General features: G+C 36.8%; 3 protein-coding genes across 4 annotated transcripts; all 3 read left to right on the forward strand.

Moving 5' to 3' along the window:
* The first annotated feature begins 2204 nt into the window (after nt 1–2204).
* Nucleotides 2205–8012, forward strand: LOC147283941 (Leucine-rich receptor-like protein kinase family protein). The gene is made up of 3 exons (XM_086245839.1): nt 2205–3297; nt 3840–5507; nt 7270–8012. The coding sequence occupies exons 1-3, from the start codon at nt 2376–2378 to the stop codon at nt 7845–7847; spliced, it is 3168 nt and encodes a 1055-aa protein (XP_086101965.1). The 5' UTR covers nt 2205–2375; the 3' UTR covers nt 7848–8012.
* A 2545-nt stretch (nt 8013–10557) lies between these two features.
* Nucleotides 10558–16217, forward strand: LOC147283942 (Tetratricopeptide repeat (TPR)-like superfamily protein). Its single transcript, XM_086244903.1, has 2 exons — nt 10558–10656; nt 14108–16217. The coding sequence occupies exon 2, from the start codon at nt 14268–14270 to the stop codon at nt 16197–16199; it is 1932 nt and encodes a 643-aa protein (XP_086101029.1). The 5' UTR covers nt 10558–10656; nt 14108–14267; the 3' UTR covers nt 16200–16217.
* A 459-nt stretch (nt 16218–16676) lies between these two features.
* Nucleotides 16677–20098, forward strand: LOC147283943 (Mitochondrial transcription termination factor family protein). 2 transcript variants are annotated; one of them, XR_015122401.1, is made up of 3 exons: nt 16677–16800; nt 18028–19677; nt 19888–20098. XR_015122401.1 is itself a non-coding variant. In XM_086244971.1 (2 exons), the coding sequence occupies exon 2, from the start codon at nt 18233–18235 to the stop codon at nt 19421–19423; it is 1191 nt and encodes a 396-aa protein (XP_086101097.1). In that variant the 5' UTR covers nt 16677–16800; nt 18028–18232; the 3' UTR covers nt 19424–19867. The 2 variants fall into 2 exon arrangements, 1 of the variants encoding a protein (XP_086101097.1); XM_086244971.1 differs by lacking the exon at nt 19888–20098 and having other exon boundaries at nt 18028–19867.
* The last annotated feature ends 311 nt before the right edge of the window (nt 20099–20409 follow it).

The raw sequence follows: 20409 nt of genomic DNA on the forward strand, positions 1-20409 counted from the left end.
TAATGAAGAGAGCAGCTCGGTAGACAAGTATGGCAAGGATGACATAGTGGTGAAGGACCCTGAGGACAAGGCCAAGATATTGATGGACAGAGAAAGATATGAGTGAGTACTTACAAATTTTTTTTTTATTTCGAATAATGATTTAGAAATTTATGGTTCAAGAAATGATTTTACAATTATGATTGGATGAACACAGAATTACTAATGACCTTGATTAGAACCAGTTAGTCTTATACTGTTTTTGTTTTTCAGTTTAACTAACAAGATATATGAGATATGAGATGGATGGAAAAGTTGCAAAATAAATAATTTTAATTTTTGAAAATTTTCCGTGCATGATCTTTGAAAATTTTTCAAAGCTAGCCATATAGAAAGTAGAAAATTGATCTTACTGAGATTAATATAAAGCCTTGAAAGCTAGCAGAGGAAGAAAAAATACCAGAGAGATAATGAAATAATAAAGTGTTTCCTTCTAAAAATTGAATTATTAGATTAGAATTATATTTTATGAAAAAAAAAATTTGTGGGTTAATGGGTTAGGTTTGGGTAACCCATTAATCTGGTGGGGCGGGTATGTATAATACCCATGAAAATACTAATGGGTATGACATGGGTATGTGTATATCAAAATTTAAATGAGATGGGTTTGGAGTTGCGGGTATCTGCCCACGAGGTCAAATGCCCATCCCTAATTAGGCCTTCTATTGGGTCATGTATTTGGTCTATGGACTATGGATGGGCCTAATGAGAGAGGATTGTGGAACTAGACTGTATAGTTTTTTGACTAATATCAAGAAAATACAAAGCCCGATTTCACATCCTACCTTATAAAGCCTTTGTATTGTAAATTTACTTTGATCTAATGGAATTTCAATATAAAAAAAAAATAATAATAAAAAATAAAAACCGCACATAAGAATAATGCAGTTTCCTTGATTCTCGGCTTAATCGACACGTGGTCGCAGAAAATTTGAGGCAAATGGGTCTGTGCACTCTTATATGAACATTGATATATGTTTCATTAATTATTCAAAATAATGAGAGTTTCCTTATTATTTACACGTGTTAAAAAAATTGATTTTGCCTCTAGTTTAGTTGTGAAAGGTAATGCAATTGGAGAAAGTCTACTTTGGACTAATCAATATATATACAAGAAGATCCAAAAGAAAGATGACTCGAATTTTGAAATCGATTGTATTATTGGAGGAGTGCATCTTTCACATCGTGGCATATGAGGTCTAAGGTCTATGTGAAAAATATTCACTTCTTATGTGCACGTATAAAGGAAGTACAAGTCAAGAATATTATTCGCGAGACCAACTTAATTCGTTATGTATTTCTTTCCGATGTGGGATATATTCTACATGTAGGGGTGGGTCGGTGTCGGTAATTGACCCGAACAACCCTTACCAACAACTGAAACTGACAACAACAGAGGAGCACAAAATGTCCGCTACTGATCCGAATTCGAGTGGTTACCAACTTTTCGAGTTCGGTTAGGCTCGGTGAGTGTTGGTGGCAGTTCGGAGTTTTGGTATTTTAAGGGGGACGACGTCCAAGCTGTTTCCGACGCCGACGGGGGTGCCACAGTTCGGTAAAACCACCGAAACTGATTTTCAACCAATAACCACTGAATCGATCAGTTGAGATGGGTTTTGCGTTAAAAAAAACCCAACCTTATCTACATGCGTCTTAACTTTGGGATCAGAACCTTGGTCGGACTGTTGTCTTTACTCTTAATTTCTACTCCTAGGGATCTTTGTTGTCTTAGAAGATTAGGTTATAGTTTGTAGCTAAGTTGTGTTTTGTTAGAGAGAAAAATTCCACAAATTAACTAACGTCCAATAGTACACCCAATTGAGAAGACAAGTTGGAGAGTCTTACGGCATGATGTTAACGGCGTTAAAAAGCACGTGCTGTGTGGGGCCATATCTCTCTCTCCCTCTCTGTCTGTGTCACTCTTTTGCTGCTTGTAGTCGTTGCCTACTAAACCTTGTCCTTTACAGACTGTAGTTACTCACCCTCACCAACCAACACCCTCCAGCTCACCAAAACCGCCATTTTTAACGGAATTAAGAATTTTCCTCTTATGAATTCTTAAAACAAAAAACCCTACACACACTCACACACAACTCCGCCAACACACACATTCATTCATACATACTCTCTCTCTCTCTCTCTCTCTCTCTCTCTGTCTGAAAATTTTCTCTCAATTTAGGGTTTCGAGAACTCACTCCCCTCCTCTCTCTCTCTCTCTCTCTCTCTCACACACACACACACACACAGAGCCTCGCTCACTCACTCACTCACTCACTCACACACCGAGTCTTCTTGAAGTCTTAATCAAATGAACGATTAGGGTTGTTTCGGGTCCAATGAACAGTCTCACTCTCTGTCTCTACTTCCTCTCTCTCCTTTTCCTCTCCGCCTCCTCCGCCTCCGAAGCGGAGCTCCGATCCCTATACGAATTCAAGAAAGGGATCCAAATCGACCCGCTCGGCAAAGTCCTCGACTCATGGACCCTCTCCTACCCCACCAGCCTCACCTCCTGCCCGCCCTGGACCGGCATCTCCTGCGACGCCACCGGCAATGTCGTTGCCATAGCCCTCGACCGCCTCGGCCTCGGCGGCGAGCTCAAGTTCAACACTCTCACTGGCCTCTCCGCACTGCAAAACCTCACCCTCTCCAACAACGACTTCACGGGTCGGGTTCCCCCGGTTCTGGGCACAATGTCCTCTCTCAAGCACTTGGATCTATCCGGGAACCGCTTCTACGGCCCGATCCCGGCTCGGCTTAACGACCTGTGGGGCTTGAATTATCTCAACCTGTCTGTCAACCTCTTCAAAGGCGGGTTTCCGGCTCTGTTGTCGAATCTTAACCAGCTCAAAGTGTTTGATTTGCACTCCAATAAGCTCTGGGGCGACATTGCAGATTTGTTATCGCAATTGCACAATGTGGAGTATGTTGATTTGAGCAACAATGTGTTTTTCGGAGGGCTTTCGTTGGCTTCCGAGAACGTCTCCAGCTTGTCCAACACCGTGCGTTACTTGAACTTGAGCCAAAATGAGCTGAGTGGTGGCTTCTTTAAGGCTGATTCAATTGGGTTGTTTCGGAACTTGCAAGTTTTGGATTTGAGTGGTAATCAGCTTACTGGGGAGCTCCCTTCATTTGGGCCATTGCCCAATTTGCGTGTTTTGAGGCTCGGGAATAATCAGTTGTTCGGGGAAATACCCGAGAAGTTGTTTGAAAGTTCTATTCCAATGGAGGAATTGGATCTTAGTGGCAATGGTTTTACAGGTATTTACTCTAACTTCATTCCCTCATGTCATAGTTCTATGAACTTTAAATCTTAAAGCCTACATTTGTGCATGTTTTCTTACGCGTTCATCTTACATGTGCTGTGACAATTTACCATCATATATATCAAATATGGTAGAGATCTGAAGTTTACCCTGTGAAGATCCCAAACCTAAGCTCTTTTTTGTCTACACAATTTTCTACTCAAATTGAAGAATTATGGTTACACTGTTACGGTTCTTTGATTTGGTAGGAAACAACCTGCATGATAAAATTAGCCATGTATTCTATCTTTATCCTGTATCTTGTTTACTGTTTATTGTTCTGATTATTTGGATGTCCCCAAAGGAATCAGACATCCTTGGACTATGCATGCAATTTTAGTCTGGACCAAGTTTCCTTTATCTTTAGTAGTTAGAATTTAACATTGCACACTATTGGAATATGTTGTGTATCTTGTGGTTTCCATTACCCGAATAAATAACTTTAAATTCAATGATATTATTATCAGTATCTGATATTATCCTCATTTATCTGTACAGGTTCCATTCTTGGAATTAACTCTACAACTTTGAAAGTCTTGAATCTTTCATCAAATGGTTTGTCAGGCACATTGCAGAATTTGGATCTGAGAAGATGTGTAGTGGTGGATTTGAGCAGAAATAAGATCTCAGGTGACATATCCATTATGCAGAATATGGATGCTGCTTTAGAGGTTCTCAATTTGGGTTCAAACAATTTTTTTGGAAGCTTTCCAAACTTGACTTCGCAGTTTGAGAGATTAACTACACTTAGTCTAAGAGATAATTTATTTGTTGGTTCATTGCCTTCAATATTGGCGGCCTGTCCTAGACTTTCTGTGGTTGACTTGAGTCTAAATGGTTTCAGTGGGTCCATTCCTGGTAGTTTCTTCTCTTCAACAACATTGACAAGACTAAATCTTTCTGGAAATCATTTAACTGGGCCAATTCCTCTTCAAGGCGCACGTGTAAGTGAACTTTTATCTCTACCTCCAGATTTGCCGATTGAGAGTGTCGATGTCTCCAATAATTCTTTATCCGGTGCCTTGCCTCGAGACATAGGTAACATGGTGGAACTCAAATTGCTAAACCTTTCAAAGAATGACTTTTCAGGAGAGCTACCGAGTGAATTGAGCAAACTTAATAAGTTGGAGTACCTTGATTTATCATACAACAAATTCGAGGGTGAAATTCCGGACAAGCTTCCATCCAGCTTAATTGGTTTTAATGTGTCCTATAATGATCTATCTGGTCCTATTCCTGGAAATTTAGAAAGATTCCCTATGAATTCATTTCATCCTGGAAATAGCTTGCTAAAATCACCAAAGAATAGTGGGGAAGCAAATTCAGTTCCAACTCGTATTTCGGATCAAGGAAAAAATCATAGTTCAAAGGGTCATATTAGAATAGCAATCATTGTTGCTTCAGTTGGAGTTGCTTTGATGATAGTTTTTGTTTTATTGGCTTATCATCAAACACAGCTTAAAGAATTTCATGGAAGAAGTGGATTTGGTGGCCAAGATACAGGGAGGGATGTTAAGATAGGTAGATTTACTCGGCCTTCACTTTTCAACTTCCATACGAATGTTCAGCCTCCACCAACTTCATTGAGTTTTTCCAATGATCACTTGCTAACTTCACAATCAAGGTCATTATCAGGGCAGGCAGAGTTTGTAACTGAAATTGGTGAGCATGCTTTACATGGGGAAGCAGCAACTAGTTCTGCTCCTACGAATCCTGTAGATAATCATCCTACAACATCTGGAAGGAAGTCCTCCCCAAGTTCCCCGTTATCTTCCTCACCTCGTTTTATAGAGGCATATGAACAACCTGTGATATTGGATGTGTACTCACCAGATAGGTTAGCTGGAGAACTGTTTTTCCTGGATGCTTCATTGCAATTTACTGCTGAGGAATTATCTCGAGCTCCTGCAGAAGTTCTAGGCAGAAGCAGCCACGGAACTCTGTACAAAGCTACTCTAGATAGTGGACATATGTTGACTGTGAAATGGTTACGGGTGGGACTGGTCAAACACAAGAAAGATTTTGCTAAGGAAGTTAAAAGGATTGGCTCTATAAGGCATCCAAACATTGTTCCATTACGGGCATACTATTGGGGACCTAGGGAACAAGAGAGGCTTCTTTTAGCGGATTATGTGCAGGGAGATAGCTTGGCCCTTCATCTGTATGGTAAGAGCTCTATAATCCTTTTATTTTTCCAAATAAAAGTAAAACAAAATACTCCCATAATAATAATAAAACTACATTTTGGAGAAGCTTATTCAATGCGGTTTGGTTATAATAGTTTTACTTTTATTTTTTGGCTGGGACTATAATAGTTTTACTTTAAATGTGAAGTTTTATGATAAAACAAATTGCTCTCATCTACCCATTATTTTTTATGGTTTTGTACTAGAACATGCACTAAATAAACCATACTAAATGAATAGATCAATCTTCCTAGCCTACTGACTATGTGGTAAGCTGGATATATGAGCAATGTTAAAGGTATATGTGTCGCGTACTTAGGTGTGAGTGATGCTACTCTCTTTCTTTTTTATGAACATGTTCAAGTGAGAATGGGTTGCAGCTCTTTGGTTCATTGAATTATAGTCTTCTCTTTCGGTCATCATCAGTTTCCATCTATTTTAGACTTACATTTCAAATTAAAAGGCATGCGGTTACATGTATGGACATGGAGTCAAGGAAATTAAACATTATGTTTGACAATCTTTTAGGGATATAAATTTCCATAACTGTCAGGCTGTGTTTAGATCTCTGGTGACAGGATAAGGTTCTTTATTTTTAATATTTTTATACCAAGTAAATCATATTCTCATCAATCAACATGGGGAAGTTGAGCTTGGTACCAAATTTGGGTAAGGGTTTTGAAGCTAAATATTCTTCATGGGCCCACCCCCTTATAGTTGCCTTGAGTTGGAGTAATTGGACTCTGAGAATAATTAAGCTAAAAATGATGATTATGAGGATAAGGTATATAAATCTGACAAGATGATTGTTTTAATTTGTTCTCATCATTTAAGCCTTTTCATATGGCTGCTATTTATTCTTTCTCATTGCTTTTAACTGTTATATTTTCTCTATATTAAAGGATCAATCAGAAACAAATTTCTACATTGTTACAAAAAGACCATACTGAATACTATAACAGTGTATCATGGAAAGGGCTTATAGGGAATTTATCTTTTGGTATGTTATTAAAGACTCTAAAATGAAGATATGGCTCAGAGGGACTTAAATTGACAGTGTGAAGAGATTTTAGCACGTGCTTAAATAAAGGTGGAATTGTATTGAATTAAGAGGAAGAGTTCATAAAGTAGAAAGAAGGGGTAACACTCCGAATCCCTTTTTACTCTATGGTTCGTTTCTTTTCAAAGAATGGATTATGACATTTTGTTAGTTGGTGATGCAAACTATTTGTCAAAGCATATATCAACTGCAGCTGGTCCGTTTTTGTTATCTGCAATTTTAGAACTGCTATGGTTAGGCTATCTGTTTTGTATTTCTTTTGCAATGGGATGATGGGAAGTGTAGGGGTGTGATAATCATATGTACACTAAAAAGAACAAAAAATTTGTTAATAAACTGAGGCCTTTGAAGACTAGTTTTGTGTGTTATGCTCCGTATCTTTTAGCTTTCACATGTTCTGCCTCAGATTGGTCTTCACGAGAGTGGGGTTCTGGGGAAAGCTAGTGGTTAATAGGAAATGGAAACGTAGATAAGATGATCCAGACATAGCCTGATTTCCATGTTCTGACTTGTTTGGCTGTGTATAATGTTGGCAAGCAGCAATTATTATTTTCTGTGGTGTGCCGGTATATTCTGGGTTTCATAGATACCATGGTTTTTCAATCTTGATCTACACATAGTCAAAGTCGCAATGTGATTTTTTTGTAGTTTCTAAATGTTTATCCATATATATGTTATGCAGAGACCACACCTCGGAGGTACTCCCCGTTATCATTCAACCAGAGGCTAAAAGTTGCTGTGGATGTTGCTCGGTGTTTGCTCTACCTACATGATAGAGGCCTGCCACATGGGAACCTAAAGCCAACTAATGTACTCCTGGCAGGTCCTGATTACAATGCTCGCCTTACTGATTATAGTCTTCACCGTCTGATGACACCAGCTGGCATTGCAGAGCAGTTTTTGAATATGGGAGCTCTGGGATACCGTGCTCCAGAGCTTGCTACTGCAGCCAAACCAGTCCCTTCTTTCAAAGCCGATGTTTATGCTTTTGGGGTGATTTTAATGGAATTGTTAACCAGAAGAAGTGCGGGTGACATTATATCGGGCCAGTCAGGGGCTGTTGACCTTACAGACTGGGTTCGGCTATGTGATCAAGAAGGACGGGGAATGGATTGCATTGACAGAGACATTGCCAGTGGGGAAGAACCCTCAAATGCAATGGATGAATTGCTTGCAATATCGCTCAGGTGTATTCTCCCTGTAAATGAGAGGCCTAACATCAGACAAGTCTTTGAGGATCTCTGTTCTGTATCCAGTTGAAATTTTTGTACATGCGTCTTGGAATTAGTTTTTTTTTGTTCCTTGACCCAATTGTTTTCTTATTTTTTTTTCACCCGTTATTATTATTTTTCTTAATTGGTTTCTAGCCTTCTGATTTGGGGCTAATTCTCACATTTTTTCCGTGGAATTTTTCTTGTAAAGGGATAACCCATCCATTGATTACTTGACTGTGTTTTGAGTTTGATATTAAATTGACAAGGATTGTCATTCTTTGTGTTCTCATATTGCCTTCTCTTTTTGACGGTTAGAGAATTGTCCACAAATCACAATAGTGCCCGGAAGGGTGTAGCTAATTCCCATTTTATCATTATTCTTTCTTAAGTTTTGTCTTTTTTTTTTTTTATTGTTCATAATCGAAAACTGAAGTTTCACTTCAATTTAGAAGGGTTATTTTTTTTAAAAGTCCAGTTTAGAAATTAAGCTGATAATTAAGTCCAACTTGTTACAAGAAATTTCAGTTTGGTCCACTTTATTGAGAAACAGTATTGAGCGTTGAACACTATTCACAGATGGAGTGAGAGTGAAAGTGAGAGTAAGAGGGATGGAGTGAGAGTGAGAGAGAAGGGAGGAGAGCCGCCGATGGTGTGGGGTTCGATTGCCCGTGGTGGGCTGGCTGGAGATAGGGTCTAGGTCGGGTCCCGCTCTTCGGTTCCTGCATATGAAGATAATTAATGGGTGTGTATATAGCAGCCATCAAATATATATTTTTTTCCCATAATTTGGTTGTCCACACTCCACACCAAAAGGCCTATTTTCCCTACACATGTATATAATTTGGTGCCACTGCCACCTCGTATTTCCTTTAGTTAAATTGACAGATCCAACGGATTGTTTGTGAATTTAAGTAAACTATATGATTTTAAAATTAAAATTACAGGGATGAAAGTGAAAAATCAAGCAAACTATAATGACTCAAAATGTATTTTGACTTTTATCAGTGTTTTTTTTCTTTTAATTATTCAATTATTTTTTTATAAGATTTGAATTCAGGACCTCCTCCCACAAAGAGACTAGTCATGAATTCAAATTTCAAGGACGACAGGTAATTAATAAAAAAATTAAAATTTTACTCCCTTGGGCTCATTTTCACTTCACCACTTATTTAATTTTTTTGCAATGTCAGACCTGGCATATTTTTCGTCACACTTTTCGTTAAAAATAAGCGTGTGCGTCCCACGTGACCTTATTTTAAAGGTTTTTTTAAAAAAAATTTATTTTATCTTTTTGGCAAAACGAAATACCAATTGGGATTAGGTGCCCATTTTAGGCCCTTTTAAGTGGCCAAGAATCTAAGAAAAATACCTAAAAAGACAAAAAAAAAAAAAAAAAACCATTTGGTATTTCATTTAGGCCTAAAAAGATTAAAAAAAAAAAAAAAACCCTCTCAAAAATGAGTTATTTTTAAAGAAAAGTACAATAGATGCCAAGGTCCGACATTGCAAAAAATAATAAATTAAAGCGGCAAATTAACTCAATTTTTAATTTATTGTTGGGATTTGGCCCACCATTCAATAGACTAGAACTTGGTCATTGAATATTACCAATTCTTCTGTTCCATTAACTTGTCGAGTTCATTAGACTAAGAATTGTCAAACGAGTAATAGAAAAGCAATTTCACCGATGAATGATTGAGATTTTCATAAATACAAACATACCTCAAAAAGAGAAGGAAAAAAAATAAAGTGTTGGTTCGATTGGCAGGATCTAGGGGATCATGGTGGGTCAGGGCAGCACCGACTCGTAATCCTTCCATTGCGAAGTGTGGGAGGTACTTGCTGCTCTGTGAAGATACAAGGCATTGGCTGGATGAGGAGAATGTTCATGGTTTGGTGTTAGGGAAGATGATCCATGGGTGAAAGCCCACTTTTGCCCCTCAAAAGTGCCTCATGTGAGCAGCACATGCCTAAAATAAACGGCCATCTAAGCAGATTTGACAGAATGAATCATATTAGAAAATCTTGGAAAATAAGTGAATTAATATGAAACGAAAAAAGATCGTGAACCAATATCAAATTACTTAATAAATAAGTGGACCGATAGTGTAATTTTCTCTAATAATTATAGAGTAAATTTTACTTTGTACCCCTGAAGTTTGCTCAGATTGTCAAGTTGCTCTCTCATATTTTAATTTTGGCAATTTAAAACCCAAGATTTAAAATTAAATACAATGTGACCCTCAATAAGTCTGACTGTTACGTTAAATGCTTATGTGGCATATATGAGACCCACAATGTTTGCAACCATCATAAGGGTAATTTTAAAAACATTCATCTTGCAAGAGCATAGAAAAGGCAAAAGATCATGTGGTTGATTTCTTGGGTTGTGATGATAATGCTGTTTTGTTGTATAGTTGATCGAGATATTGAATCCTCTATTAAGAAGTCAACAATTAAATTTATTTGAAGCAATTTAACCATTAACAATTCTTGGCAAAAAAAAAAAACATCAACAATTAACTATATGGGTCCCACATATGCCACATAAGCATTTAATGTCTGACTGTTAAGTCAGACTTACTGAGAGGTCACATTGTCTTTAATTTCAAACATTAGGTTTCAAATTACCAAAATTAAAACTTGAGAAAGCAACTTGATAATTTGAGCAAACGTCAGGTGCAAAATGAAATTTGCTCATTATATTGGTTTTATAATTTTAATAGGTGGTGTCACTGTCATCCCAAAATTTCTCCGCCTACTCACCATCACTCACTAACGCTTCTAATTTTCTTCGCTTTCTTCTCTTCCGAGTTTGGAACACAGCAAAGCAGTCTGACTCCCCCACCTGCAAGGTAATCTCTCCATTTCCCTCTTTCTCTTTCGTTCGAACACAGCCCACACAATTGCTTTATGAGTTATTTGGTTTATTATTTATTTTTTTTTTCTGAGTTGGGTTTTGTTATTGAGTCATGCAATATTCTTTTCTCGTTCAGACTTTGAGTTTGAGAATTTCAATTTAGCTGCCAATTTTAGGTAAATTCTCTCTGTGTAGACATAATTATCATGCTGATTTCTTTTTCCAGCTATAATTATCTGGTATTAATCTATGGAATTTAGTCCTGCATAATTTATAGAATTGTTGGTTTTGGTTTTATTTCTTTCTTTTTTTCTTTTTTCTTTTGGCCGAGTTGTAGTATGCTGGTAGGCCTTAAGTAAACAGCTGTGGTGGGTGGTTGCTTTTCTTCATAACTTATTCTATGTTGCAGCCATAGAATTAGGCCTTTCTTCTATAAAAAAAAAAATAAAAAAAATACAGTGAATCACCTTCCATTAGAAAGAGAAATTATGCCCAATTTGGAGGTTAGCCTGTCGGAACAGACAATTTTGGTAATGCCCATTTTTACCCTCAAGCATGAATAGATGCGGAGAAGCGGTGCACAAGTGATCAGAGAGATACCCCAAGAAATCTGGTATTACCTGTGAAATCTCTTTTGCGGTTCAGATATGTACGCAAATCTTGGAACACTTCATTAGCAGTCCTAGGTTCATAAACGTCCATCTCAAAAGGAATGCCATGAAAAATTCTTGTGATTATCTTCTTAGTGACACTAGCATAAGAAAGTTCTCATTCTTTTAAGCCGAAGCATTTTACAAGTGTTTGGATTTAGAACTTCCAAAGACCAAAATGGTTTCACCATTTATAGCTCATGCAATCGATTTCTTTGTTTTCTGAATTTTTTCTTTTTCTTTTTTGGGGTCTTCTTTCAAATTTTAGGAGTCCTCTGTATCTGTGGAATCCCACATCAATTAGAAGATTCATTCGAACATTATCATAACATTTTTTTCGTCACCCTCAGCTTTGGCTTCCAATGTATGGGGTTGTGAGAATTGCGAAGTTTGCATGCGGGATAAGGATGTTTGAAGTTGAGGTTTATAGTCTTACCTTGGATTCTTGGAGAAGAATTAATGGTCCCCCTGTTTCTGATGATGTCGATTGGTAGGATAATTTGCATTCTTGAGTTGAGCTGTGTATTGGTTTCTATGGGATAATTATTTGCGTACAATATCATTGCTTCTTTTCATATGGGCAATGAGGTTTTCCAAAAGATGACGTTTCCTGATAACATGCATAGAGAAACCAGTCCGATTCATATTTGAGTGTTCAAGAAAATCACTTTCTTTGTTCCGTGAAAAGCTTGATGGGAAGGATATGGACTGTGACATATGGGTTGTTGAAATGAGTACTTGGAAAATGATTTGTGCAGATGTTGTGCCAGCATTGTAAGTTTAGCGTGGCTATTGGGCTTTATAACAAATGGTGAAGTTTATATGGTAATTGAATATTTGCGAGACCCATATTTGTTTTTATATGATCCTGAATCACTATACCTTGAGGATATCAGAATCGGACCAAGGTCCTGGAGCAGTATACTGATGCTTATAGTGAGAGTCTAATTTTACTCAACTGAGCTCTAAGTTCTTTTTTGGGGCTGTTATAGATCTATTTTGTAGAATCTGAATTCAACACTTTTTGGGTAACAGCTGGTATATTGATACATATGATGAGTGTCTATTTTTACTCAACTGATTGCCAGTTTACATTGGGGACCGGTTGTGATTTTAATTCGGTGCTTGATATATTTCATGTATTGGCAGACTTGTCTTTGATTTTCTCAAACCAGAAAATTTACTACTCTACATATTTATTTGTTTCTATTCACATTCTCAGGAGATCTATGTCCAATGTTTTTCCTTGATGCAGACATCACCTGGTAGTTTATCTATCTAATGTTATTTGGACGCCCTCCACTGAAATTTTATCAATCCTTGACTACTTGGGGGTTTTGAAACTAGTTATATAAGTTGATTGAACAAGCTCTTCCATTATTGTTTCTCAATTGAATTTCTCCCACTTTGAAGTTTGTTTTTGGGTTTGCAGTGTGCTTTATATATACTGGATATATTGGCTTTTGAGGTAGTGTAACAATTGGTTAATTTGGCTGCTAAAATCTATGGCTTGTAAAGTAACTAGTCATAATTTGTGCTACTTTTTTCGGAGAACTGTGAAAAACCTATTATTTACTTTTGAAGTTGAACATCTATATGCCATGGACTTTACTTTGGGTTCTGATCTTTTGGCATAGACATTTTGTGCATAGTGTTTTTATTTTTCTTTATAATCTGTATTATGCCTGGTTTATTTATGGGAATTGACAGTCAATAATCAACTGTTGTACACTTGTATTGTTTCGGTATGACGGGACCTGGATCGTATGGAAATTTGTGGAGTTATATTGGATTACATTGAAAGTTATAGAATAGAAAATCTTTTATTCAATCTGGATATGTAATTAATTCAAATGAACCGTTTCATTCAACAAGTGTTTTAATTCTATTTCAAACTAGGTATAATTTGTACACCAAAGCTTGACCTAGAAAATATTTGAGTTATAGTGTAACTCATTTCACATCTTAGATTGTCATTGCTGAAATGAGATCACCATGTACAAGACCACATACTTTAGTTTTGGATATTATCTTTTACTCTGTTATGCTGTGTGTTGCTTTGTTTGTATTTTGTTTTGTTCTCTGTAAAGTTACCTTGATAGTAGGGGAAAAAAAGAACATGAGTTGGAACTTTTCATTCCGTGGTTGTCTGATTGTGTTACATGGGTCTGCCATTTGCTTAACAAAGTGTTTTAAATCTCTTTCAAACAAGGTATAATTAATTTGTACATAGAAGCTTGACCTAGGAAATACCTCATCATATGTTTGAGTTATAGCCTAACTTATTAAAAATCATAGGTTTTTTTTTTTTTTTTTCAGAAATGGGTTCACCGTGACTACCTAGCCTCCTACTTAAGTTTTTGGATACTCTACTACCTTTTCTTACTCTTCTTTTGCATTCTATTTTGATTCTGCTTTGATCCTGTTCTTTGTAATGTTCCATTTTACAGCAAAAAAGATCATAGTTGAAGTTTTATTTGTATGAATATATTTTTGCTATTTATAGTTATCCGATTGTGTGATGTGGTTCTCTGAATTTGACTGAATACATTTGTTATTCCATCATAGTTGCATGTGTTGTATAGAAGATTTAGGTTTCATGCACTATCATTAAGGGTTTTGGGTAGTTGAATGATCCAAAAAATGGATTTTTCCATCTTGAAGATGAAGCATACTTGGCGATGCTCTTGGATTGGATCTTCTCTATATTCTAGAACTTTTACTTTTTGTTGTACTCCTTTTTGAAATTAGTTATCTGTGTTCAATTAATATATCTTCTTTCTTGCTTCTTGACAGGTTATCTCTTCTTCAGCCAGGAACAGCAAGTAGGCCAACAATACTTGGGTGCCTTGTCCGAGATTGCATCAAGAAATGTAGGAACAGAATTTCCCTATAAGATACCAACTCAAAGGAGAAAGTGAACCTCTTTTTCTCGCCACAGTGATGACAATGATAAATGGCGCGTTTTTCAAAATTCTCAACCATTGGAATGAACTCCACCATAAGAGAATCTGTGAACCAAGGCCATCCCCTCAATGCCCTCCTTCTCTTTCGCCAAATGAAACAAAATGGTTTGGAACCTAACAACTTCACCTTTCCTTTCTTGGCTAAAGCATGTGCCAAGCTCCCGAACCTCAAATTCTCCCAAATTATTCACAGCCATGTTGTAAAATCACCGTTTCGGTCTGATGTCTTTGTGCAAACAGCCATGCTTGATATGTATATTAAGTGTGACCAATTGGGTGATGCGTACATTCTGTTTGAGAGAATTACCATGAGAGACGTGGCTTCCTGGAACGTGATGCTTATGGGTTTTGCGCAGTTGGGTTTCCTTGATAAAGTGTTATGTTTGTTCCGTGAGATGAGGCTTGCGGGGATTCAACCTGATACGATCACTGTTATGGGGTTGACTCAGGCGAGTTTGGATACAAAGAATTTGGAATTGGTGAAAGCTGTTCATGCATTTGGAATTCGGATTGGGATAGATGCCAATGTTTCAATGGCTAACACTTTGATCTCTGCATATTCCAAATGCAATGACTTGGGGTTGGCCAAGGCTGCATTTGATGGGATTGACAATGGTGTGAGGACTGTTGTCTCTTGGAATTCAATGATAGCAGGATATGCAAACTTAGAGAAATTTGTTGATGCTCTAAATTTGTACAAATGGATGTTGTTTGATGGATATAGGCCTGATACAAGCACTATTGTAAGCCTCCTTTCTTCATGCATTCAACCTGATAAATTGTTCCAAGGTGTGCTAATTCATTGTCATGGAATTCAACTGGGCTGTGATTCTGACATTTGTATTGTCAATGCCCTTATATCTATGTATTCCAAGTGCGGTGATATACTTTCCGCTAGATTTTTATTTGATGGTATGTCTATTAGAACTTGTGTTTCATGGACTGCTATGATCAGTGGGTATGCTGAAAAAGGGGATTTGAATGAGGCCCAGGGATTATTTTATGCTATGGAAGCAGCTGGTGAGAAACCTGATTTAGTTACTGTGCTTTCTCTGCTTTCAGGTTGCAGCCAAACAGGGGCACTTGAGCTTGGAAAATGGATTCATAACTATGCCTTTTCAAATGGATTAAGAGACAACATAGTAGTTTGCAATGCATTAATTGACATGTATGCAAAATGTGGAAATATAAATGATGCTCGAGAGGTCTTCTATGCCTTGCCAATGAGAACTGTTGTTTCCTGGACAAGTATGATTGGAGGGTGTGCTTTGAATGGTAAATACAAAGAAGCTCTGGACCTTTTCTCTCTGATGGTCAAGTCAGGCTTGAAGCCAAACCACTTAACATTTCTTGCTATTCTTCAAGCTTGCACTCATGCAGGTCTTCTTGAGAAAGGAATGGAGTGCTTTGACATGATGACGAAAGTTTACAACATAAATCCTGGGGTAGACCATTATTCCTGTGTGGTCGATCTCCTTGGGCGTAAAGGAAAGTTAAAAGAAGCAGTGGAGCTTGTTGAAAATATGCCAGTGAAACCTGATGCTGGCATATGGGGTGCATTACTTAGTGCTTGCAAGATTCACCGTAACCTAGAGATCGGTGAATATGCATATCGCTTTCTGTTTGAGTTGGAGCCTCAGGTGGCAGTTCCATATGTGGAGATGGCTAACATATATGCATCAGAGAGAAGGTGGGATGAAGTTGCCGCATTAAGAACAGTGATGAAACTTAACAAAGTGAGAAAATTTCCAGGACAAAGCCTTGTTCATGTTAATGGGAAGCCTCATGTATTTACTGTTGAAGATAGGGGTCATCCTGAAGCCTCACTTGTGTATGCAATGTTAGATAGTTTGTCTTTGCAGTCAAAAGAAGAATACTCGGCCACATTCAGAGAATTTTGTGACATAATTAATTTAAGCTAATCTAATATTTGCGCAACATATCATGAATGACACTCTGCATGTTTCGTTCGACAAATGATCCACAAGCAATTTTTTGCATTCTCAGTTTTTCTATCCAAAAGTTCATTTAAAAAAAAAAAAATTAATAGTATCATACGAAATTTGAGTATAATATTGGATTTTCTTTAAGCCCAAAAGTAAAAATAGGATCGGTTAACTTGCAAAGCATGATGAAGGGCTGGTTTGCTTTTTAATGAGCCAAGCGTTCGTTATTTTATTTTTTTTGTTTTACAATAACAACTATTGTCATTGTTGGATGGTAGTAATTAATTTCGCTGGCATAAAATTGTTACTACAATTGGGGATGAGTTGGTTTAAGTGTTTAACATAGGAAAGTATAGAGCGGATTTATTTGTCATTTTTGTATAATATTCTATTTTATTTTTTTATGACAAATAAAAAAAAATCTTTTACATGTAACCCCAGCCCATCCCAACCTTAGCTTCCTCTGCGACGGACTCCCTCCCCAGTCCCCATGTTGCGTAGCGCTTGCTCCTCACTTTCAGTCTTCTCTTCCGAGTTTCGACTCAGCACAGCAGTCTGACTCCCTCCCCATTGCCTGGTAATCTCCCCATTTCTCTCTTTTCTCTTTCATTCGAACACAGCCCACCCCTAATTGTTTTCTGAGTTATTCTTTTTTTTTTTTTTCCCCTAAGTTGGGTTTAAGTTTTGAGTTACATAATTTTTCTTTCAGACTTCCGGGTCTCTCTATATCTCTGAAACCCCATTTTGGAAATTTCAATTGAGACCTTATTTTAGCTGCCAATTTTTTAGTATTTTCTCTCTGTTTAGACTCTGTTTTTTTCATTTGTATTGGGAATTTCTGATTTAATTTTGGGTATGAGTTGTTATGGTTTATCGATTAATTGAATGTCTATTATGAATCTCTCAGTTATGATTTGTGTTTTATTAATTTCCTGTATTTTTTAATTCGGTGAAGTCGACAAAGTTGTAGCTTGCTGGGGTTTTTTTTTTTTTTTTTTTTTTTTTTTCATATATTATTATCTGGTATTATTTTATAGAATTTAGTCCTGCATAATTTATAGAATTGCTGGTTTTGGTTCTCATTTTTATGGCTGAAGTTGTGCCATGCTGGTAGGCCTTGAGTTCACAACTGTGGTGGGTGAGTTGCTTCTCTTTATAACTTATATACTTTAGGCCTTCAAATTCTACATTGCAGCCATAGAATTAGGTCTTTCTTCATTTAGAAAATCAGTCTACCACCTTCCATTAAAAAAAGAAAAGAAATTATGTCTTTTTTTGGAGGTGTAGGCCATCTGAACAACAATTCTGGTATTACCTGTGAAATATCTTTTGCAGTTTAGATATATTTGCAAATCTTGGATTACTTATTAGCAGTTTTTGGATATTCTAGTTCCATTTTTTTAACTCCATTTTCATTCTATTTTTTATTGCGCCTTGTTCCTGTTCTTTGTACAGTTAAAAAAAAAATCATATTTGAAATTTTATTTGTATGAATATATTTTGTTATTTTTGGTTATCGGATTGTGTAATGTGGGTCTCCGAATTTGATTGAATTTGTTATTCCAGCGTAGTTGCATGTATTGTATACAAGAATTATGTTTCGTGATCTATTATTTAGGGTTTTGGGTACTTTGAAATGTTCAAAAAATGGATTTTGCCATCTTGAGGATGAAGCATACATGTTGTTGCTCTTGGATTGGATCTTCTCTATGTTCTGAAACTTTTACTGTTTTTCTTTGCAATCCTTTTTAAAATTAGTTATGTATGTTAAATTAATAAAGTCATCTTCAATGCTTCTTGACAGATTATAACTCCCTCAGCTGGGAACAGCATGCAAGGCAACTATTCTTGGGTGTCATGTCCAAGATTGTATCAAGAATGTAGGAACAGAATTTCCCTAATGAAAAGTATTACTTGTTCCTTTAGATCTTTCAATTCCCTTTGACAATTGCATCCCCTCATAGTCATACTAAACACCTCTCACTCTTTCAACATATATATGGCTATAGATGCAAATGCAAACTCTGAAACCACTTGTTTTCTTCTTTCTTTCATCTTCAAATTTCCAATTTCTTCCCTCTAACCCAGCCAAAGTTTCCCTTTCTCTCTTCTCTTCTCTCTCTTCACCCACAAAAATCCCAAACCCAAGCGCAAAATCTCACATCATCAATTACCTTATCACTACCTTCAAATTCACCAAAACCCAAGCATCCTCAATCTCAAACCGCTTCTCCTGGGTCACATCCCCTGAAAAACCTCAATCTGTGCACAGCTTTCTTCGAGAGCTTGGATTCTCCGATACCGATATCCGATCTGCCGTCAGTGTCTGTCCCCAAATTCTGTTTTCTGATATTGACAAGACCCTAAGGCCAAAGCTTGAGTTCTTTCAACAATTGGGTTTTACAGGTCTTGATCTTGCTAGGTTCATTTCCAAGAACTCCACACTTTTGACTGTTAGTTTGGACAGAACATTGGTACCCTGCATTGAAATTCTCAAGAAAATATTAGGGAATGATGAGAATAGTAAAGATTTGATTCGGATTTTGCATAGATGCAATTGGGTGGTGAGCAGAGATCCAAAATCAAGATTGTTGAGCAACATTGCCTTTATGGAGAGTTGTGGAATTGTTGGTTCTCAGCTTTCCATGCTATTGAAGAGGCAGCCACGGCTTTTCATTGTGCAAGAATCTGCACTTAGAAGCCTTGTCTCTCGGGTTCTGGAAATGGGTTTCTCATTGAATTCTAGGATGTTGGTTCATGCTCTCTATACAGTTAGTTGTTTGCGTGATGGTACAATTAGCAGAAAATTTGACTTGTTTTGTAGTTTTGGGTTTTCTGCGGATGAGTGCATGCAAATGTTTAGAAGAACCCCAGCTTTGCTTAGGACCTCGGAGGTGAAGTTAAAGTTTGGAATTGATTTCTTCTTGAATACAATTAAGTTCAGAAAGTCGATTCTAATTCATACACCTTGGATTTTGATGTTTAGCATTGAGAACAGAGTGATTGCTCGATACAGGGTTTTAGAGGTTATAAAGTCAAAACATCTATTGAAGAGGGAACCAACTTTTTATGATGCATTAATTTTGCCAGAGGATGATTTCTTGGATAAGTTTATATCAAGGTTTAGAGATGATGCAGAGCAGCTGTTGGTTACTTACAAGGCTCATCTGATGGATCCTACTCAGGAAGAAGATTCTTAGCACAACATTTCATCTTCCCAGGTGGGAGTCCTGTGCCATGTCGAAATCAAGACTGTTCCACTGGTGGTGGTTATGGGTCCAGACGGATCTGAATACTGGTGAGAACTGAAAAACCCCTTTGTGCTTTGTGAGGACTGTTGAATGGGGTGTGAGTAGCTTGAAGTTGACTAAAAAGGCAGGTTTGACAGTGTAAGAATATTCAGAGATATCTTTCAAATACCATGACTACAAGATCTCATACTTTTTTTTGCCGGGTACAACATCACATACATAACTTTCACATGTTCGTTTAATTTATGATGAATTAGTTTTGGATGTTCTATTCCCAATTTTTGTTTTACTCTGTTCTGCTGCATTCTATTTTGGTTCTTTTTTGTTCATATTATTTGTAATCCCTTTTACATTGAAAAAGTAAAAAGATATCATATTCGAAGGAATTTGATTGAATAAGTTTGTTATTTCAGCTTAGTTGCATGTGTACAAGAAGTGGGTTTCATCAACGTTTATCAAGGGTTTGGGGTAGTTTGAATTACATCAAGGACTTTTGCATCTTGACGACAAAAGCATACATGCCACATGGTGATGCTCTTGGATATCTTTGCCTTCTAAAACTTTTATTTCTTGTTTCTCCTTTTTGAAATTAGTTATATATGTTGTGTTATTTTTTTTTTTCAATTTTCGTAAACTTTGTCCCTTGTCCCAATTAGGTACCCAAATAATAATTTGCCCTAATTTCATACCCTAATTTTTATTTGGCTTTTTTACAAAAATACCATCCAGATTATGAGGCGGCCAATGCGTAAACACCATCCAAACTAAAATTTCTCGTTTGTCATCCAATCTTTCAAAATGAAGCTAATGTGACATTACCATTTAATTTTCTGTTAAATCAGAATTTTTTTTCCTGAACTTCCAAATTTTGTTCATGAATAAAATTAATTTTTTTAAAATAATTTTTAAGTAAATCTAATTAAAAAAAAACTTAA

Source organism: Dryas octopetala, chromosome 5 (genome assembly GCF_963921425.1).
Source record: "Dryas octopetala chromosome 5, drDryOcto1.1, whole genome shotgun sequence".
Taxonomy (NCBI): domain Eukaryota; kingdom Viridiplantae; phylum Streptophyta; class Magnoliopsida; order Rosales; family Rosaceae; genus Dryas; species Dryas octopetala.